This window comes from Castor canadensis, chromosome 7 (assembly GCF_047511655.1).
Source record: "Castor canadensis chromosome 7, mCasCan1.hap1v2, whole genome shotgun sequence".
Classification (NCBI taxonomy): Eukaryota; Metazoa; Chordata; class Mammalia; order Rodentia; family Castoridae; genus Castor; species Castor canadensis.
The window spans coordinates 63,256,614-63,280,062 of NC_133392.1; the positions used below are offsets into that span (position 1 = coordinate 63,256,614).

At 38.8% G+C, this 23,449-nt stretch overlaps 1 protein-coding gene across 5 annotated transcripts in view; it reads right to left on the reverse strand.

Annotated features, from left to right (window-relative positions):
• Positions 1-23,449, reverse strand: part of Cfap70 (cilia and flagella associated protein 70) — a 92,553-nt gene that overhangs the window by 27,211 nt on the left and 41,893 nt on the right. For 4 of the 5 annotated variants that reach the window (XM_074079136.1, XM_074079135.1, XM_074079139.1 and 1 more), the window contains 11 exons: positions 21,779-21,878; positions 19,645-19,779; positions 16,188-16,355; positions 15,931-16,011; positions 14,543-14,634; positions 11,156-11,216; positions 10,643-10,837; positions 7,733-7,864; positions 3,448-3,573; positions 794-927; positions 559-674 (listed from right to left, as the gene is read on the reverse strand). In XM_074079136.1, coding sequence (XP_073935237.1) covers positions 559-674; positions 794-927; positions 3,448-3,573; positions 7,733-7,864; positions 10,643-10,837; positions 11,156-11,216; positions 14,543-14,634; positions 15,931-16,011; positions 16,188-16,355; positions 19,645-19,779; positions 21,779-21,878 — 1,340 coding nt within the window. The remainder of the gene's footprint in view (positions 1-558; positions 675-793; positions 928-3,447; positions 3,574-7,732; positions 7,865-10,642; positions 10,838-11,155; positions 11,217-14,542; positions 14,635-15,930; positions 16,012-16,187; positions 16,356-19,644; positions 19,780-21,778; positions 21,879-23,449) is intronic. The other variant, XM_074079137.1, reaches the window with a different exon arrangement.

The window sequence follows — 23,449 nt, forward strand, 5'->3', positions numbered from 1 at the left end:
AATGAAACCTGAAATATTCTGCAGTATTTTGCCTATCTTTCCCATATATTTGCGAAAGTTTAAGAATTACATGATGAGCCAATTCAGAGTAGAAAGAAGACAGAATGGTCGCTCAAGCCTATAATGCTAACTCCCTGGGAAACAGAATAGAAGTTCACAAGTCCCCATCTCAACCAATGGCTGGGCGTCATGGTGTTCAACTGTCATCCCCAGCTACAGGGAACACAAATAGAAGGATCCTGGTCAAGACTGGCCTCAGCATAAAGCGAGACCCTGTCTCAAAAAGAACCAACACAAAAGGGTTGTAGGTGTCGCTCAAGTGGTAGCATACCTGCGTAGCTAGCACAAGGCCCTGAGTTCAACCCCCTTTAACACCAAAGAAAAAGAATAGAAAGGGAAAGAGAGAATCTTTTAATAGGAAAAACCATGGGCTGGCTGGGTGGCTCAAGTTGTGGAGCAGCTGCCTAGCAAGCATGAGGCCCTGAGTTCAAGCCCCACTACCACATTAAAAAAAAAGAAAAACCACATTCACGTTTATATCACAGGAAAATAACATACCAAGTAAAGTCCAGGCTACAACATTTGTTGGTTCCAAGCAAGTGGCATCCTCAAAGAAAATTTCTGCTTGCTCATAGTTCTCCATTAAGACAGCCAGGACACCACACAGCAGCAAGCTGAGAAGAGATCACTAACATGATAACAGCATGGTCCCATGTCACATGAACGAACTGAGACAATTTCATGTGGAAGCTTATCTGTTCCTACTTATTTTGCATCTCCCTTCCACCTCTACCTGTGGATATGACTCTCATTCAGGGAAAGGGCTTTCCGAAAACACTCTTGTGCTTTCATGTTGTCTTCAATTAGAAGGCAGAAGGCACCATAATCCAGCCAGTAATCCAGGTTCTGGGGCTCCCGGACCAACCTCTAGGCACACAAAACATCAGGAAAGCCAAAATTACTGTGTTACTATGACCTACTTTTTACACAGTAAACACACAGAAAGCACTCCATAAATACATAAGTTTTATGAAAGCAGTTCTTTTTTGCTTACCATGGAATCCCAAAATGCCAAGCATACTTACTGTTCTGGCTTATACAAAAAATAAAATCGAATCCTCAAGCCATTTCTTTCCAGTGTCTGCTCAATCTAAACTCATCTAATACTCTGAGAGCCTAAAGTTTCACCTGATTGTATATCAACCATGTATAATAATTTGTGCCATAATCCTGAGATGGCAAATATAGGCTTATCCATAATTCTGAGAAAGCCAGTCACTGGTGGCTCATGCCTATAATCCTAGCTATTTGGGAGGCCAAAATCAGGAGGACCATGGTTTGAGGCCATCCCAGGCAAACAGTTTGCAAAACCCCATCTTCAAAATAACCAGAGCAAAATGGACTGGAGGTGTGGCTCAAGCAGTACAGTGCCTCCTTTGCAAGCATGAAGGCCTGAGTTCAAGTCCCAGTCCTACAAAAAAAAAATTTAAAGATGCCTAATAAAAATGAGTGAAAACTACAAATATTGCTTAAAGAGATTAAAGAACACAATAAATGGAAAGACACTGGATTGGAAAATTTAGGATTGTTAAAATTTTAATACTACAATAAGCAATCTACAGATACAGTGTAATCCCATTAATAGCTCAATCAAAATCCTTGAAATGTTAAACAAAGGATTACCATATGTACTAGCAATTTTATTTTTAAGTATATATTCACAATAATTAAAAACAGGAACTCAAACAAATGCTTATACATAAATGTTGAGTTTTGAGAGCTCTTTATATTCTAGATACAAATCCTTTGTCACATATATGTTCTACAAATATTTTATCCTAATCTGTACTTTTTGCTTTTTCTTTTTCATAGAATAAAGGGTTTTAATCAATTATTTATTTATTTTGGCAGTACTGGGGCTTGAACTTAGAGCTGCAGGCTTAGGAGGCAGGCATCTACTACTTGAGCCACACCTCCAGCCCAAAGGCTTTTAATTTTGATGAAGTTCCATTTGTCACATTTTTCCTTGATAACTATAGTTATGCTTAGGTCTCATGTCTAAGCACAATTTTTTTTTTTTTGTGGTACTGGGGTTTGAACTCAGGGCCTCACGCTTTTTAGGCAGGTGCTCTCCCACTTGAGCCACGCTGCCAGCCCTTTTTGTGTGATGGGTTTTTTTGAGATAGGGGTCTTGAGAACTATTTGCCCAGCCTGGCTTCAAACTGTGATCCTCCTGATTGCTGCCTCCTGAGTAGCTAAGATTACAGGAGTGAGCCACCTCTTTACTTAACTCCAGGTCAAAAAGATTTTCCCCTACATTTCTTGTAAACGTTATACAGCTTTATGTTTTCTATTTATATTTATTCTCCATTTGGATTTGATTTTTGTAAAATGTTGAAGGACAGACCAAAGTTCTTTTATTTTGCATATGGATGACCAATTGTTCTAACACTATTTGTTGAAAACTGTTCTTTTTTTTCACTGACCTTTTTATAACTCCATCAAAAGTCAAATGACTTTATTCATTTGTGCCTATTTTTGACTGTCTATAATGTCTTTTCCCAATCAAGTTTGATTTTTTTTTTTTTTTTTTTGGTAGTAAACTCAGAGCTTCACACTTGCAAAGCAGGCGCTCTACCACTTGAGCCACTCCTCCAGCCCATTTGCTCTGGTTATTTTGGAAATGGGATCTTGCAAACTATTTGCCTGGGACTAGCCTCAAACCGTGATCCTCCCAATCTCAGCCTCTCCAGTTAGGATTACAGACATGAGCCACCCGTTGAAAGGCTGATATTTTTTTTTTAAACCAAGAATTTATTTTCGTATAACAGGGCAAAGTAGGGAGAAGTAAGGAAAAAAAGTGAGAACTGGTGGAGTGGCTCAAGTGGTAGAGTGCCTGCCTAGCAACCGTAAGGCCCTGAGTTCAAACCCCAGTACCACCAAAAAAATAAAACAAAACAAAATCAGGAAAAAAAGTGAGAAATGGTTCCTGTTCCCCAAGCAGGGAATGGGAGTGAAGACTTCTCAAGTGTGATTTTTTTTTTCCCCTGTTAACGCAGACTTTTATTCTGGGGACGGGTGGGGAGGCCTGTCCCTCTTGGCCGCTGCCTTCCTTTTGGCGGCCAGCACGATGCTCTTTGCCCAGCTCCTCCCGCTCCCTCCCCCTGTTCTAGGTGAACTTGAGGTCCACAGATCGTCGGGGACTTGGAGCAGCTCCCCAGCGCGGTTCCTGCGGGCTAAGCCGCACCCCTCGGGATCACGTGCCTTGGATCGCGCACGCGCACACGCACGCGCACGGTCACCTCGCCGCCCACGGCCGTCGGGTAGCGCGGAGCCCCGGCTGCAGCTGTTCACTGCTAGAGCGAGGGGGCCGGCACTACACGGAACTACTTCTTACACCCATATCCACAAATAATAACAACAATCACTGGGAAGATGTTTAATTACCTCTTCATAATACACTGCTGCCATTTCAAAGTCCTCGTTGACTTCTGCTTCAAATGCAAAGAGTCGGAGCTGTTCACTGCTCGTGGGAATGGTTGAGACAGTCTCTTGGACGTCATCTGGCATGGTCTTGTCACCAATGAAGATGTTAAGCAAACAATGAAGCAATTACAAGTAGAGCAGTTTATGGGCATAAAGTGGATGTGACATCCAGTCGTAATGTTTAAAATGAGACTGAGGTTTCTTACAAACTTGCCAACGTAGGGAGAGAATAAGACGCAACCAAGAGACAAATACCAAGGCTGAAACAGAAACTCAGGTATCCGAATACCAATAGTAAAACTCAAGGCAGAAACAACTCTTAAGGCAGCTTGCCTCTGGCCTCAGCTTACCTCGTTTTCTCTAGTGTATAGGACAAATATTTTTTTGGGTGCCATGACATGAAAAAGGCTGACAAGCACCAGCTAAGGACTTGAAATATGGCACAAACAGGAAATTAAGGGTAAAACCTTGAGCCAGATCTATAACTTTAATGGGTAGAATGATTGATAGATCCTACAAAGGAGACATTTTAGAAACAGCCAGACAGGTAGGAGGAAAACCAGAAAAAGAATATATTCTATATACCCACATTGGAGAACAGGTCTGGTATAATTAGTAATATCCTGGGTGAGAAGCTATTGCTGAGGAAGACCTCGAAAATTCTTTAATTAAAAGTAAAAATGAAGACTGGAGGTATGGCTTTACAAGCTCTGAATTCAAACTTCAGTCCCATCAAAAAACAAAACAAAACAAAGAACCAGTAAAAATGTTATCAGGGACTTTAACAAGTACAGTTGCTAAGGAATGTGGAGCATAAAGCCAATTTTGAGATGAGCCAAAGAGAGCTTTTGATCACTGATCAATTTGTCTGGTCTTTGGTTTTTTTAGTATTAATGATTTTGACCTTCAAATCCTATAGCAACACACTTCTACCTTAAACCAAAAATACTCCTAATATCACACTCCCAGATCCCACATTCCAAACCTTCTACCTTTTTTCATTTCATCTGCTTAAAATAGCTCTCTGACTGCATTTCTTTTACTTCCAATAAGCCTATCACTTCCCAAATGGATCAGCCAGGACCTCATTACTTCCCCCATACTACTATCTCACCAGCACACTCAAGTCTCAGGCATCCTTGTCCTTTTCCTGCACTTGGCCTGAAAACTCACAAATTAAAACAGTCCTATACACTGATGTCTTCATTCTGGGACAGGTACAGGTAAGTGGTTCCAAGAAAAACTACATAGAGATGTCTGAGCCCTTCCCGACTGTTGTGACGTTCAGTATTAGTTAAGATCTTTATTAAGATCTTTAAGACTCTGTCATCTTTGTAATCGTCCTCATTTAGCACCACATCCCACAATGCTATGTAGAATATAAATTTCTCTTAAAATTTTTCATTCAACACTTATCCCCATTGCTTTTAATAGAGACCTTACTTACTTACTTCACAGAGGTAACAGAAATTCTTAGGCAAGAAGCCCTCAAGTTTTTAACCCCACACCTAAGATCTTTATTTCTGTGTCTCTTGTATCTCTTTCCTTTCAAACTCAGAGGAGAAAGCATCCCAGCCGTTTCCATTTCAAGGCCAATCTCCCACTTAAACGCTTAGTTCTTTCCCAGGTGTATATCCTGAGCTTGCCATCAATAATCTCCTTTTGTTCCTCAATTTTCAACTTCTACTGTGTTGACTCCAATTCCCAAATCTGTGGACTGCTCAATGTTATTCCATCTTAAAAAGAAAATCCCTGTAATTTCTAGCTTCCACATTTCACTTTTTTCTCTTCATCACCCAACTTCTTAAATTTATATTCATCTGTTGTATAATCACACATTTACTCCTTAATTCATTTTAACTTGACTCTTCTCCTTTAGCCCAATGAAATTGCTATGTAGGGATTAACAATATCTCCTAACTGTCAAATCCAACGAAAATTTCTCAGGTTTTATTTTTCTTGAATTTCTACAAGTATTTAACAAATTGGACCACTTTTCTTAAAATTCTTTCCCCTGGCTCTGTAACACCACTGTCTTCTGGCTCATTAATGCACTCATCCCCTCGTCAAGTGTTTCACGCATCCATCCCTTAACTGTTGGTATTTACTATACCCTACCACCAGCACCCCTCTCTCTTTCCTCCTGTTTTTCTCACACAGCCTCATCTCTGATCATAGCATCCATACATCATGGCTCCATAAATCTAAATTCTAGCTTAGCTTTTTTTTTTTTTTTTTTGGTGGCACTGGGGCTTGAACTCAGGGCCTTGTGCTTGTTAGGCAGATGCTCTATCACTTGAGCCCTCCACCAGCCCTTGTTTGCATTGGGCATTTCTGAGATAGAGCCTTGCAAACTATTTGCCTGAGCTGGCCTCAAACCATGATCCTCCTGATTTCTACCTCCCAAGTAGCTTGGATTACAGATGTGAACCACCAGTGCTCAGCTCAGCGCTCGCTCTTAAGCAAAGCCCCTCTGGGCCGATGTTCAAAACTTGAATTCAATATTACCTGCAGTCCACCAAATTTATTTATGCTGTATTCCTTGTCCTGGTTAATGTTAATATCAATAACCCCAGTCACTGAGTTAAATCTAAGAATCTTTGTCTCCTCTTCCTTTTTATTATGCAATAACAAGCTAACATCACCAGTTTTACCATCTTTAATTCATTCTCCATAACTACTGTCAGAGTAGTTTTTTGTTCCTATATTTTTTAATAAAATATAAATCTGATCATAGTATGCTCCAATGTAAAAATACTTCACTTTATTGCTCCCAATTGTTAAAGAGAAAAAATCAAAACTTCTTTGTATGGCATACAAGGCCTCCCTCCATTTCCAAATTCCCCAATGGGGGGAACAGGTCTCTAGCTTAATCTCCTGCTTCTTCTCCACCACTCAATAGTTCAACCTCTGCACTTGAATTCTGTGCAGTTTCTGTATATACATTTTTCCAAGGTCCTATACCTTTTTGATGTTCCCTGTGACTCAAAGCTCTGAAACACCCACCTAGAGAACTTCTTTGCAGCCTTGAAGCGTCAGCTCAAACCATAGCTCCTCTGTAAACCCTTCCCTGAAAGATCCCAGCATGAAACAGATCCTTTTCTCTTTAGGTGTCCTTAACCTGATCACGTATGGACATGTCTCTATCATAGCAGTTGCTTCACTCTATTGCAGTTATTTGTGTTTTGTGCCTATCACCCTTACTAGACAAGGGTCCTTCAGGGACAGAAGGCAGCAGCAATTCTCATTCCATGCCTTTCAAACCAAACCATCCATATTATCCATACCCAAGGCAGGACTGTTCTCTTAATCCTACAATACTGAACATTCCTGGCTTACCTCTTCAAGGAAGTCTTAACCAGATGAAAGAAAAGGTGCAGGTGGTAGGAACAAAAACCTCCGTGAAGGAAAGAGCAAATACAACATAAGCTTTAAGGAGGCATAGCTCGTCAGACTGCTAGGGACAATAAGACTTTGATTTTGTTATTGTTTTCAAATAAACCACAACTAATACATACAAAAATTAGCAAGAGAAGGCAAGATGCAAGCTGTACAGATATATATTTGCCTGGGCTGGCTTCAAACCATGATCCTCCTGATCTCTGCCTCCTGAGTAGCTAGTATTCCAGACATGAGTCATTGGCACCTGGCTCTTTCTTATTTTTTGGGTGGTACTGGGGTTTGGATTCATATAAGTACTTTACCACTTGAGCCACACCTCCAGCTCTCATTGCTTTAGTTATTTTCAGATAGGGAGGTAGTTTCTTGCATTTTTCCTAGGGCCAGTCTCTGACCAAGATCATGAACCTCCTGCCTCTGCCTCCCTCATAGCTGGGATTTTAGGCATAAGCTACCATACCCAGCTCTTTAAGCAGTTTCTTATTCATCTTTTTTTTCTTTTTCAGTACTGGGGTTTGAACTCAAGGCCCCCACCTTGAGCTACGCTGCCAGCCCTTTTTTTGTGATGGTTTTTTGTGATAGGGTCTCACAAACTATTTGCCCAAGCTGGCTTTGAACTGCAATCCTCATAATCTCTGCCTCCTGAGTAGCTAGGATTACAGGTGTGAGCCACTGCTGCCCAGCTGTTATTTCATCTTTGCACTTTTTCAGTGTCTAGCACAGGGCAGATACCTTAATAGATATCTGTTGAATAAAGAAAGAAAAGAAGCAAAGAAGGAAGGAATATTTCAAAGAAAACCATGCTTCTCTATAGAGGAAAGAAAGGGCTTTCAGTCTTACCACTTACCTGGTTTAAGGCCACATGCATTTGATCCACCAAGAACACATAAAGCTCACTGATAAATGTCTGCAGTTCCTCCTGGTTTTCAAATGACACTGTCTTCAAGTATTTCTCTCTTACAATCTTTACCGCGGCATGCTGCAAGACACACACCACTCTCCCGCTAACACATTCCGTCCTGTGCCGACCACACAGGTTTCTCTAGAGTTTCTGGTTTCAGGCTCCTCAGACCTTCACATAGTGATTAGTTTCTCCAGCCCTCTCATACTCCAATCAACATGCTCTGTGTGACTTCTCTTCTTGATGAGACCATTATCATTAAAAGGGCAGTGCAGGGCTCATACCATGTAAAGAGGGTCGTACAGCTGAAGTAAGCCTTAGTAGTAGGTTTACGAATCGTGTCTCTCACGCTGGCATGTGGCTCAAGGGGAAACCCTGATCTGAGAGTCTAAAGAATGAAACTATGGTTTGAATGCTGCCACTGTACAACCTCATGAATTACTTTACTTTGGTAACTTAGTTTCCTCATTTGTTAAGTGGTTGTGTAGCTCTGGTATTATCATCTTACTTTAGAAGTTGATTGAGAAGTCAAAGAAACAAAAGTAAGAGCTTAAAATGCTTTATAAATATAGTAGTACTCCTTTATCTACAGTTTCAGTTACCCATGGTAAACTGCAGTCTGAAAATAAGTGGGAAATTCCAGAAACAAACAATTCCGAAGTATAAGTTGCACACTGTTTGCAGTAGCATGATAAAAATCTTATGTTGCCCTGCTCCTTCCTGCCCCTCATTGTTCAGCATTTCCACACTGGATATGCTGCTTGCCCAGTAATCACTTAGTAGCCATTTTGCTATGGGATCAGTTGTCACAGTCTCACCGAGTTCATGTCAACAACCCTTATTTTACTTGATAATAGCACCAAAGCAAAGAGTAGTCGTGCCAACAATTTGGATATGACAAAAAGAAGCCACAAAGTGCTTCATTTAAGTGAAAAGATCAAGCTAGGCACAGTGGCTCACAGCTGCAATCCTATCTACTTGGGATGTGAGATTGGAGGGATCATGGTTTGAGGCCAGCCCAGGCAAAAAGTTAGCAAGACTCTTATATCAACCGATAAAAGCTCTGGGGGAGGCATAAATAGGAGGATCAAGATCTAGCCCAGCCCCAGCCATAAAATCAAGCCCCTATAGGAGAAATAGATAAAGCAAAAAGGGTTAAAGGCATGGCTCAAATGGTAGAATATCTGCCTAGCAAGAGTAAGGCCCTGAGTTCAAAACCCCAGTACCACAAAAAAAAAAGATCGTAGGTTTGTACACATAAGAAAAAACAGTATTTATGGGGCATGCTATTATTCACAGTTTTAGACATACACGGGGGATCTTGGGACATACCCCACAGATAAGGGGGACTAGTGTATAAATATAGCATGCTGGAAACTCATTTTTTTTCTCCTTAAGCTAATATTGACAGGTTCTACACTAAGCACCTTCCAGGCATCACATCATTTCTCATACTGATCCCATGTGACAACGTTAATACTATCCCTCATTGTTCAAAAAGTTGAGGCACAGAGAGGTAAAGTTATGTGTTCTAAGTCACCCAGCTAATAAAGACGAACCAAGAAGCAAACACCTACTGCGATACCCTCTTGCCTCCATGAACATCAGCTGTTTTCATTTTATTATCCACACGCTCTCTTTGTACTGTAGTACAGGGCACATAGTAAATGTGCATAGAGAGGCAGCGTAGTATAGCACTTAAGAATATGAGTTCTAGAGCCAGACTGCCTGAATTTGAATCCTATCTTTGATCTTTACTATTTCTGTGTGGACAAACTACTTAATTAATAATTCATTTTCCCATCTGTAAAATGGGAAGATGAAGAATACCTACCTCAAAGAGTTGTTGTGAGGATTAAATTAGTAAATATGAAGCATACAGAAAACATTCAATAAATGAACTGAGTGTGGTGGCACACACCTTGTAATCTCATCATTTGGGAGGCAGAGGCAGGAGGATTGTGAGTTCAAGGCCCACCTGGGCTACATGTGAGACTCTGTCTCAACAAACAAATAACTAACCAAACCAAAACCCCAAAACACACAGGAAAAGTAAATATTAGCCATTATTATTATTTAAGAAATTATTATTAAGAATCTAGTCAGGTGCTGGTAGCTCACACCTGTAATCCTAGCTATTCAGGAGGCAGAGATCAGGAAGATTGCAGGGCAAATACCCTATTTCAAAAATATCCAACACAAAAAAAAGGGCTGCTGGAGGAGCTCAAGTGGTGGAGTTCTGCAAGGATGAGGCCCTGAGTTCAAGCCCCAGTACTGCCAAGGGGTAGGAGGGAAGAACCTATTTCTCAAATCTTTTTTTTTTTTTTTGATGGGACTGGGGTTTGAACTCAAGGCTTTGTGCTTGCAAAAACAGGTACACCACCAGTTGAGCCACACCTTCAGTCCATATTGCTCTGGTTATTTAGGAGATGGGGGTCTCATGAACTGTTTACCTGGGTTGGCCTTGAACTGCAATCCTCTTGATCTCAGCCTCTCAAGCAGCTAGCATTACAGACCTTAGCCACCAGTGCCTGGCTTTATTTCTCAAATCTTAGTAACTTTATGGACTAAGCAGAGATTTGAATGGTGAAAGAATTAGCTACAGAGTCAGTAGCAGAATTTCTAACTCCTAGAAATTCTGGTTCTAGCCTAGCTTCAAGTGAACAATTAGTTTCTTACAAGCTCATGCTCAGAATGGAAACTAAACTATTCCAAGAGTCTATAGAAGTAATGTTCTTGACATTCTATCAGAGAATTTAGCTGAATATAATCAGAGAAAAAAATGTTACACGGGTATGTCTATAAAGAAGGTGCTCAATAAAAACCAGAAAATAATTAAATAAGTGAATGGTTTACCTTGAGTTGCTCTTTGAAAGCAAAGTACTTTCCAGAGCAATTAAGCTCGTAGCTGAGCTGGCACTTCTGCTCCTCCAGGGCTTCAGTATCTATATCATTCCCCAGTTTAGCCATCTGTTTTCCAAACATTTTGTGGTACTCATCCAGAATGGCTCTAGAGATGTTCTTGATCTGCATGTGGTAGTCACTCACCGCCTAGGAAGATATAGAAGATCTGGTAAAAAAACTTCCAAGAGTGGAGATTACGGATTAGAAAACTGAATTAGGTTTATAGTCAATAATACTTTAGATATAAATTGCCTCTTCAGAACTCAGAGATCACCAGCCAAAGACCTGACATTGTATGCTATTCACCAAATGCCACTGATCACAAATGGAACCAAGAATGAAGATACGTGAAGACCCAAACAAGTTTCCACTCATTCTGGAAGATAGTGAAGAGTCTGTGACATTTTCAAAGGCATGCACTTAGCAATTTATTGCCTATATTTTCACCCTGGCTTTGGCACTTGCCTTCTGAGCTCCTCCTGTCCGACGGGTGAGAGGGGGCCTTGGAGGAGTCATTTCTTTGACCCTGTATTAGAAAAAAATATATAAAAAACAAAGAATGGTTTATTATCTGCAGATTTACATGCTCTTATATCTCACCTCCAAAGAGTCCATATGGAGATCTGAAGTCTATTTCCCTACTGCACTCAAGTGATAGTATCTCATACAAAACCCTAAATGTGAATCCTGGCAGAGCTACAATAGGAAGGAGAGCAGAAGCAGCTACCAGAAAGATTCCAAAGTGTACCTCTGGCTAATTTTTTTTAAAGTGCACAAATGGCACTTGACCAGGGTTTTGGAAAGCAATGGGTGTCATTGTATGAGGGGAAGTCAGTTGAGTTTCCAAAGCACAAAGATTTGGAAATCTGCATGGTATAGATAAGCAAAAGCTTTTTACTCCTCTCCACCTAGGAGAAAAAGTATACAATTGGCCATCATGTATAGGATGGCTTTAAACTACAATAATGCTACCAGACTTAAGGTGACTAATGGAACACATTTTTGTTACGTCAAACTACGTATGCTAAAACGTCTACCTTCCTTTACAGAAGACCTTACAGGACCCTGCAGGAATAAGTCATAGCTCTTTTCCTTTATAGCTTCAGATTCCTGCTAAAATACATTGGGCTACCTTAAAGTGTATGGTCAAACTCACAAATTCAATTTTTCTTTAATAGGTCCTATGTAATCATATACCTCTGTTCTTAAATAATAATTTTAATCTTATTTAATAGGGTTATCCATATAATTATTATTCTAAAAAATATTTTGCAGTTCTGAGGGTTGAACTAGGCTCTCAAGTGTGCTAGTGTACCATTTAGCCAAGCTCCCAGCCCATTTTGCTTTAGTTATTTTCAAATACGGTCTCACATTTATGCCAGCCTAGATAGCGATTCTCCTATTTATGCTTCCTGTGTAGCTGGGATGACAGGAATGCAGCACCACACCCAGTTTTATTTGGTTGAGATGGGGTCTCACTAACTTTTTGTCCTGGCTGGCCTTGAACTGCAATCTTCCTGAGTACATAAGATTACAGGCATGATCCACCATGCCTGGCAAAAATTTTATTTTTGTGTTGATGAATGTGTGAAGAAACATGAGTCTCATGTATCCCGAATGGAACTGTGAAGTTGGAAGGTAATTTGGGGGTATTGCTGAAAGTGTTAAATATGCATAATACATGTTTTCAAGGTACAGCCATCATTTATTTTCATCCTTCTTTGAGTATGGTGCCCCTACATCAAGAGGTGAAAGTGTAGATATCAGCAAAATGGCAGTGTGGGTAACTCCAATGTCTCATCCCTCCATAGAAACATGAGAAAGAAAGAAAAAATTGTCCAGAATCAACTTTGTCAGAATTCTAGAAAACAGCAAAACACTTACAGCAACCAAGCAAATGCTGAATCAACAAAAAGGTAGTTTAGAAACACTAAAAAAACTTTGTGGCATTTTTCCCTGCTCCTGTTCCACTGTGTACTCAGCTTAGCAGCAGTCTTGAAGATGGAAGCCTGGGTTTCTAGTGTGGCACACCGGTTCCTAATTCTGTAAGATGAATAGCAGACCTCATTCCCAAGTCACCGTGTTCTAACCTGTCTGGGAATCCCTGAAGGGCCAACACAAGACACTCATCTCTATTTTTCCTAACTCAGAGGTGAAAAGTATTGCTTAAAACATCATAACGTGATCAAGAATGAGCAGCTGCTTGGGCAAAAGATTAGGGTTGAGACATACAACAGATTACCTAAAGCCTGGGAGGAAAAACTAGAGAATTTCTTTGGGAAATTAAAGCATTCAATAGCAGTTGTGTATACTGGGGGAATTTAAAAAGCCACAAGCATGGCCAGGTCTTAGAAAAGACCTGAGAAAACCTTAAGCTTTCACCATTGATTGATCTAAAGTATCAGTAGGAAATGAGGGCTGAGACAAAAATATTAATAGACTGGTTAACTGTTAAAAGAATGCTCAGGCCTGCAATCCCAGCTACCTGGGAGGTAGAGATCAGGAGAATCATGGTTCAAGAGCAGTCAAGGCAAAAAGTTAGTGAGAACCCCATCTCAACCAACAAGTCAGGCAAGGCAGTACAAACTACCTGTGGTTACAGCTATTCCGGAGACCGTGGGTAAGAGGATCACAGTCTGATGTCAGCCCTGGGCAGAAACCCAAGACCCTGTCAGAAAAAATAGCTAATAATCAAAAAAGGGTTGGAGTATGGCTCAAGTGGTAGAGGACCTGGCTAGCAAGTGCAAGGCTCTGAGTTCAAACCACAGCACCTCAAAAAAAGAAACGAAAGAAACAGAGAGAGAGAGAGAGAGAAGAAAGGAAGGGAAGAAAGAGAGAAAGAAAGATCTTTAGTACATAGCCATCTTTAAGGACTGTCAAAAAGGATTATTTAATTTTGTTTCTTTTGTTTGTTTTTGTATTAAAGATCCCAGCATGCAAGGAAATTACAGTCAGAATTCTGGCTTGGAAAAAGCAAACCCAGGGGAAGGAGAAAATTTAATTCCCAAACAAAATAAGAAAGGAGGAGGAGGCCCTCAAACCAGTAACTTAATTGTACAGCTAAAGAACTAGAAAAAAGAAAGCAAACTATGCCCAAAGTTAACAGAATGAAGATAATAAAGATTAGAGTGGAGACAAACAAAATAGGGAATAGAAAAAAAATTTTAATACAAAAAATTACTCCAAATTTGCTGGTGGAGTGGCCCAAGTGGTCAGAGAGTCTGCCTAGCAAGCATGAGGCCCTGAGTTCATACCCCAGTGCCGCCAAAACAAAACAAAGCAAAACAAAACAAAAATATATACTAGAAAACTAGAGAAAAATCAATGAAATAAAAAAGTTGTTTCATTGAAAATATCAGCAAAATTGAGAAGGCTTTAGCAAGATTGAGAAAAAAGGAAAGACAACTTAAACTACTAAAATCAGGAATGAAGGAGGAACATTGCTGCTGATTTTACTGAGATAAAAAGAATAAGAGAATACTTTGTACTACTGTCAGCAAATTGGATGACCTAGATGAAATGCACAATTTAGTAGTAACACACAAGCAAAGCATGATGGCACAATACTAAAATAGTTTTTGAGAATTACATATATGTATATGTGATGTGAGTGTGTGTAAGAAAGAAGCTTTAAAATAACTCCAGAAGGACAGAAATCCAAGGTGTTAAAAGTGGTTTTCAAATTTCTAGAATGTTTTAAATGAACTTTTGCAATGAGGAAACAATAATAACAACAAAAAATTTCCACCTGTGAAAAAAGACAACATAAAACTGTGGTTAGGGCCAGAGAAAATTACATTTTGGGGGCCAAACTGAGTTCCTCTTCTTTATACCTAAACTGCTTGTGCATACCTTCTGGCTAGTTCCTCTGGCATTCGCTTTGGAACCAAGGCTTTGTCCAGCTGAATCTCCAACACAATGTATGTTCCTGCTTCTAAATATTGCTGTAAAGACATTTTTCTCATTTATTTCCATAGAAGATATTTATGAAAATTTAGTGACTTAAGAATACACTAAGTGAGAAAAATATGTATACTAGCACATACATGGTGTGATCTCAACTGTTCAAATGTTTTTTTACACAGAAAAAAATCATTGAAAACCAACAGTGGCTATCTGTTGGAGGAAAGGCATTTTACTCTTATTCTTGGAAGTTTTCATCTCAGTTGAAGTCCTTTCAAGCTTGTTCATAATACTTTTCTTGGAAGTGTTTTAAATGAATGCCATTTTTTCTTCCAGCAGTCCTCTTTCATGGGTCCTGCAGAAATGTCTCCTCCTTCCCACCACAATCTGATCACTACCATTTACCCACTCTGACTACTAAACAATTCTACCCAGATTTTTGCCAGGATCCTGAAAACAACTTAACATTCTCCGTGTTAAAAACTTTCCATGGGCGGGACATGTAGCTTAGTGGTAGAGTGTCTGCCTAGCATGTACAAGGCCCTGGCTTCCATCCCCAGCACTGCAAAACAAACAAAACCAAGATGTTAGTCTCTAAGATGAGGCTCAAGTTCCTCATCACCTTTACAGAATAAAACCCAAATGTTTTAACAAACATTCAAGTTTTCCCGTAACCTGAACTCCGCCTCTGCCTACTCACCCCTTTCTAGAACCTCTCCTTTCCTTTCATTCTTCTCTACCATATGCTGAATTGATTGATGTATCTTAATTTCTACTTTTGTAAATTTTCTCTGTGCCTTGATTCAAGCTGTTCACCTGCCCTGAAATGCCCCTCCCCCTCCCGCCCATCTTCTTCCAGCAAAGGGTTCTCTTTCTCACTGCTTAGTTCCAATATTACCTCTTCCATAAAGCCTTTCCTGAGACTATCCATCTGAAGAGATATCAATGTTGTTCTCCTCTGAGCCTACACAGAGCTTATATTGTAAATACTATATTATACCTCTCTCATCAAAATTCTGTATCATGGTTAGTAATGTATCAGTCAGGTTTTGCTAAAACAGCTGAGTACTCTGAGGGCAGGTGCACCCCTCAGATGCTTAACATAGTAAAGTCCACACAAGTCATAACATTTAATGCTAAAAAGGACCTTAAAGTTATCTCCTCACTTTACAGAGTCTCAACAAAACAAATTTGCCCAAGGCCATATACCAGCCATGGCCAAACATAGTATGGTCACTCTGATGTCCTGTCCTGAGCATTTCCCACTACATTTGTTTCCTTCAGTAAAGATCTGATGAAGTTTAAGTTTAAGTTTCCAAAATTTTATGCATAGTTACCTGTCCTTCTGGATTGTGGGTAAGAGGCGTTTCACCTTCCAAAGGAGTATCTGAGCTCTGAGATCTTATACTAGGTGCTTGCTGAAAGAAAATGAATGTACCTCAAAAATTGGGTTCTATGGTCTTCAGGGCTGCAGGAACAATGATCACTACATTGCATCAAAAAGCAAAATATATTAACGTGAGTCATCAAATGAGAAACCAATGTAAGCCTCTGGCAGGTAAAAAAAAACCAAATCACCTTCTCAAGAACTTACCACATCCCCAGGCCGAAGCTTTCCATCAAGTTCCTTTTCCTTCACTGTTTTATCTTCTTTCAGAGTCTTAGAAACAGGTTTGGACAGTGGAGAATTAATTCCTCCTATTTTATTATTATGAATCAAATGATGACCAGTGTCCCGGAATACGCTGTATAAACATTTGGTCTGAAAAGAAACAAACAAAAATGTAATGAATCACAGGCAAATGAGACAAAGTTAAAAGCATAATTGACTTGATTCTGTTATTTATTTATTTTTTTGGTAGCAGAATTTTATAACTGTTTACATTAAACAATATGGATGATTCTCAAAATAATTTAAGCTGCGTGAAAAGACAAACATTCCCCCTAAAAAAAGGAAGACAAAAGTGGAAGAAAGGAGTAACAGAGGGCATGAGAAAACTTAAGGGAATGATGTGTATGTTTATGTTCTTCCCCTGATTATGCTAATCGTTTCACAGGTTAGTGTGTGTGTATGTATACATGTACATACATATACACACATGTCAATTTTAAAATTATATACTTTATATACAGTTTCTTACTTGTCAATATGCCTCAATAATGCTATTAAAAAGACAATCCAGGGCTGGGAGTGTGGCTCAAAAGGTAGAGCACTTGTCTAGCAAGTGCAAGGCTCTGAGTTCAAACCCCAGTACTGCAAAAAATAAAAATTAAATTAAAAAAAAAAACAATTCACGCCAAGCGCCCAAGGCTCATGCCTGTAATCCTAGCTACTTAGGAGGCAGAGATCAGGAGGATCACAGTTTGAAGCCAGCCCAGGCAAAGAGTTCATGAGATCCCACCTCAAAAAACCCTATCACAAAAAATTGGGCTAGTGGAGTGGCTCTGGGTGAAGGCCCTGAGTTCAAGCCCCAGTATCGCAAAAAAAAAAAAAAAAAAAAAAGACAATTCAAGTATTACAGAAAAATTGTAAATACTAAAAACCACTCATGATCCTACCACCGTTACCATAATTGATACACACCACAGGTTCAAAGATGCCAACTTTAAAAAATTTTTCACAACTCTGGGATATGTTGAATAATGACTGTCATAAAAGTGATATTGTACAATATGTAGTCTTTTGTCTGTTTCTTTCACTTAAGAGTGATTTTTGAGGTTCACTTGTATGATAGAATGTATCAGTAGTTTATTCCTTGCTTTATAGAGAAAGCATATCTCACATTCCACACACGCTACTCACTTAATGTGCACGATCCAGTGATGTGGGGATAGTGCATTGTTAATAGAATAGCCATCCCTTTTGCATTCACGTATTCCTTAGTACAGGCAGACTACATTTGTTTACCATTTACAAGTTGCAGACATTTGGGTTGTTGTGAGTTGGGGTTAATATAAATAATCTTGCTATAAATCTTCAAATACATGAACATCCATGGATTATGGGATCTGCAGGTTGTACTGGAACCAAACCTCCCCACCCCATGGAAACAGACGGTTGACTATCTATACATTCAAGAAAAAAGTCAATTTTATCATGTTGCTTCCTAGGAAGGGGACCCTCTGTAAAATACAACAGCAAAAGTGTATTATTATGTCATCATTGTTAGGACAGTTATTTTTCAGTAATAAAATCATGAAAGACCCATCATCTACTTGCACACCAATTGAACAGCAAACTCTTTCTGAGTAGCCTTTGAACCAGAAATGACATTTATAGAGGGATCTATCTTGAGGAAATAACTTAATAGGACCAAAAAGCTCATACTCATGAAAACTTTGTGAGGATCTAGAATAGCAAAAAGTAAAAATAAGATTCAACATATAACAATAAAGAAAGCCTTAGTAAATTATGGTAAATTAAAATGATAGAATATTCATCCATTCAAAACAATAATTATTAATGCTGTGTACATATATGAAAAAAGAATTCAAAAGTGTTACAGCATAGATCAAAATAAAATTCAAATGAATTTATTAAAGTTATAAGCTGGGTGCTGGTGGCTCATGCCTATAATCCTAGCTACTCAGGAGGCAGAGGTCAGGAGGATCATGGTTCAAAGCCAGCCTCCGGGGAAATAATTTGTGAGATTCTATTTCAAAAAAACCCATCACAAATAAGGGTTAGTGGAGTGGCTCAAGGTGTGGCCCCTAAGTTAAAATCCCAGCATTGCAAAAAAAAGTTAAATAGGATGACCATAAAATAAAATTAACTATTGACTAAAGATATGAATTAAGGCTCAAATTCATATTGACTCTCAAAATCAACAAAAGACATCAAAGAAAAGATTCTAAATTCCAAAAATGAAAAGTTTCTATATGTAAAAGAAACCACTTTAAATAAAACGGTTTTAAACTGAAAACTAGGGGAAATAAAGGACTGATGACATGACTCAAGTGGTAGAGCACATGCGTAGCAATTGCACAGTGTTCAAAACCCCAGTGCCCACCCTTTCCAAAAAACCTATGGAAAATATTTGAAAACATGTAAAAAATATAGCTACTATTCCTAAAACATGAAGGTTTTTTTCTCAACTCTAAAAGAAAAAACACACCAACTTTTTTTTTTTTTTTTTGAGACAGGTTCTCATAACCCAGACTGGTCTTGAGCCTGTGATCCTACTGCCTCTGCCTCCCATGTGCTGGGATAACAGATGTGAGCCACCATGTCCAAGTGACACCAACATTTTTAGTGGGCAAAGTACATGAAACAGCATTTATAAAATAAGTGCTAATGGCCAGTAAACATAAGAAGAGACAGTGGCCTTATTTATTAATTGAAGAAATGGATTTAAATATAGCAAATTATCATTTTACTTGTAAAATGACACAATTCTTGAAAATATGATAATGTCTACTGTGGCACAGGTGAGGTGAAATGACTCTCATTCACTGCTGCACAGTTGTGAAGCAATACAAACACTCTGCACTCTTACCTGCCTATGGAAAGAAAACCAATTTTTACATTGTCCTAATATTTCCTCTCGTTCCTTTGCAATCCACCTCTCCCTCTACCCTTATCCCCAAGCAACCATTAGTGCTTTCTGTCACTGTTAGATTACTCTCCTAAAGCTTCATATAAATGGAACTGTATAGTATGTACTTGTCTGGCTTCTTTCCTTTAGTATAATGCATTTGAGATTCACTCATGTTATATGCATCAATATTTCATTCCTTTTTATTGCCAAGCAGTATTTCACTAAATAGATATATTACATAATTTGTTTTTCTCTTCACCTCTTGATGGAGATTTAGGTTGTTTCCAATTTGGGGTTCTACATTATCTTCAAGTTTCTAAGGTCCAAAGGAGAATGACTTCAAGAGTATTTAAGCATCCCAGTATACCAACTAGTTCTAAATATCACTTTCAAAGATATATATGCTAAAGATGTAAGTAAGCATATACATATATACATATGTATGTGCATATACATATATGTGTATATAAATGATAAGATAGGGATGATACCTTTCATTTAATTTTTTCTTACCTTTTCAAAGACTGTGCTGTCTAGGTAAGGGTAAACATGAAAAGCTCCCCGAATCCTCTTCACACCTGGATACAGCAATGGCACCATATTAACATAGGCCACACCATGAAATGAGAGTTGACTTTCATCTTCGGTCTAAAGGAATAAAACCAGAGTCATCAGTGCTACAAAGCAATGTTCTATATGATGTGAAGCTGTGACTCAGTAGTTCAGTCAGTTTTAGGAGCTAACTCTACTACTTAACTAGCTATGTATCTTTGGACCAGTTACTAGACATTTTGAGACTTAGTTTCATTACCTTCATGATCACTGAGATAATATATAAATTAATACATATTCAAATTAACTGACACTACATATATTCAACCAAAAAAATCCAATTTACCATGTGACTTCTTAGGAGAAAATGAAGCTTTAGAAAAATAATAACATCCAAAACATAATGAGAAGCTCTGACTCTTAACTGTAGTTGACAGATTCAAATCCTGAGTACCAGCTGTGAGCGGCTCACTCACCTCTCATCTCCCAGGGGCCAAGCTTTGCTGGCAAGGCTTTGTGTATTAATCTGGGTCAGAGGAGTGGGCTTCCATCAATTGGCAATATCTGCCATAGATGAGGGAGGAGGAAGGACTTTCCACTGTGCACCTGCAATACCTAATCCCATCTACACTCACTGCAAAGATGACCAGCATGTCAATACATTTACTCGAAATCATTTTCATTGGCTGTATGCTTTTGGCTTTTATGAGGAAAAAAAATCAATTTTTGAGAGAAAACATTAAACTCCAAGCTTAAGAGCAATCTTTTTGATTTTACCAACTATGATAATAATTACATACTAGATTTAAAAAGTTCTACGTTCATGTGATAACATTATATGGCTTGGAAATCTAAGGGAAGTTAACCAATATATTATATAAAAGATGGGGGAATGGTTAAATGGTGGTATTATTTCTATCATGCAAAAAACCTAGTTTATTTTACTTCATTTCTTTTCATGTTATTTTTTGACAGTACTGGGGTTTGAATTCAGGGCTTTGTACCTGTTTACTAGGCAGGTGCTCCACTGCTTGAGCCACACTCCCAGTCTTACTTTGCTTTTAGTTATTTATTTAGATAGGGTCTCATGCTTTTGGCCTGAAGCTGGCCTGAGACCTTGATCCTCCTACCTATACCTCTCACGTAACTGAGATTGTAGCTGTGAACCACTACATATGGCTTGTTTGCTGAAATGAGGTCTCACTAACTTTTTGTCTAGCCTGGCCTTGAACTACAATTGAGATGTTCCTGATTACTTCTATAGTAGTTAGGATTACAGGCATGAGTCACTGCACCTGGCTAAAAAACCCTATTCTTAAAATCAGTGAAATAACTTAATACTTGTTAAGTACCTGCATCAAGCTAAGTACTGTGGAGAATATAAAGCAGACTACTACATGATCTTTACCCTCAGGAAATTTATGAGCAGCCAGGAAAGACCAGACATGCATGGGAAGAAGTTAGAGAGCATGCCCTAGGCTCATCAAAGCTATATCTTTTCAGAATGCTGGTGCATCTATTAATGCTATCACATTAATTAGAAGTCTAAAACATTTTGTAGGTAAGTCTAAAAGAAATTTTTAAAAATGTAGTAGATTGAACCATATTGCCAACTTTGACCTTAGAAAAATGGTTATTTTAATTATAATAAAGGACCAAGGGAATACAGAATATCTGAGATAAAGCCTGGAAAATTATTAGTAAAAAACAGAGAACTATGGAGGGGGTGTCAATAATACTGGTTTTCCCAGGATACAGAGGTTTCCTGGGACATGAGACTTTTAGTGCTAAACCAGGAAAAAAAAAAGCCTAGGGCAAATCAGCATGAGTTGCTCACCCTAGGAACAATAGCATATCCATTCATATTTTCTATTCGTGTCAGAATTAGAGGCAGAAAACCAGGTTTGGTCTAACCCAGCACTTCCCGTATAATTTTTTTTAAAACAATTTGATACTGGATCTGCTATGTTGCCCAGTTTGGCCTCAAACTTCTAAGCTCAAGCCAACCCTCTTGCCTCAGCCTTCTGATGGCTGGGCTTATAGGTATACACTACCATACCCACCTTAATAAATATTGTTGAGTGTACATATTTACCTTATCAAGTTTGCCAGCCTTCCCTTTGGGTGCAGCAATCAGAGGAACTCTTGTGATCTCTACAGGCCAAAACCGGCAATCAGCAATTCGCTTCTGAAAACTGAAAGTCAAAAATCAGTCTATTGAGCTGGAGGTGTGGTACAGTGCCTGCCTAACAAGTATGAAGCCCCTACTAGTTCAAACTTCAGTACTGTCCAAAACAAACAAGTCCATTAACATTGTATGCAAAAATGGGGTCAGGATAATGGAAATATTCTTCTCTTTTTGAAAGTGATGCAATACATATAACTACATACACATAAAAAAATTGTATTAGGTAAGTGATTTTTTTGTTGTTTCTTTGAGACAGGACTTCCCATGTAGCCTAGGCTGGTTTCAAACTCACAACCTGCCTCAGCCTCACTAATGCTAGAATTACAAGTGTACCATCATGCCTGGCTAGGTTGATAATTTTTCTTTAAGCCTTTAAAAATTTCAAAAATAATTTTACTCAACTTTACATTTTTGGCCATAATTTGGCAATATGAATCAAACTCCTTAATGGGGTTAAGAGAGGTGGATCCTGAAGTCAAGTTCCATGCTACCCTGGGCTACATAACAAGACTCTTTTTTAAAAAGAAAAGCCTTAAAAATGTAAATAATCTTTGAACCATAAATTCCACTTCTGCAAATAATAAAAATGTGTTTATTGGTACTGTAAAAATAGAGTGGGGCTTGCAGTTTCAGCTCTGATACAGCATTAAGGCAGTGTCTATAGTCATCACAGTAAGAAAAAAAGCTAATCAAATTGAAAATCAGCAGTTTTTCTTAGCTTTATCAGAGAATTGAAGTTAAGGGCAAGCTGTGACCCGAAATGTGGAGGAAAATACAGAGGATCAATGTGGAAGATCAGTGGACAGGCAACAGGAGCCACTGGAGAGTAACTAGTAGAAATACTTCAATGGAAATTTTGAAAATGGTTGGAGGCTGACAGTTGACTACCTTGGAGTTCGATTCTAGTCTAACATTTTCATGGGTTTTAAATCCAGGAGGCCGGAGTCAGGTTCATCCTGTGTTTTAGGCAGGGAAACCAGAAAAGAGTAACTATTTTAAATATTCTCAAATATTTCAAAGGCCTGACCTTTAAGGGAGGCTACTTCACCAGAGCCTTAACTGATCTGAGGGTAGGGCAATTAAACAATTCCAGCTCTGTCCAGCCTTCTGTCTCACTGAAAGTTGTAAGAAAAGAAAAAAAAAATCTAAACATTTCTGGAAGTTACAGTCCAAGGACTCAAACTCATTAAAATACAGAGAATGCTTCCTCTCCCCAACAATTTGCCACAAAATCAACAGGGTTCCAGTATAAGAACAGTGAATCATGACTGAAAGAAGTGTAAAACACAGACTATTTAAGGAGTTCTGAGGCAGCCCTTTCCTGCAAAAGAAAAGAAAGAAAAAACAGGGAGGAAGGGAAAATGAACCCAAAGCCTCTGGCACTTAAAACTACAAAAAACATTAAATATATCCCAGCTCCAAACCAGATTAAGATAAAACTTCACACTAAAAACTCTAATTGCCTCAATTCCTATTACCCAATACATAGTACCCAACTGTCAATAAAAAAAATTACAAAGAATGCTAAAAGGCAAGAAAGACTAGTCTAAAGAGATAAAACTAGCGTTAGAAGTAGCC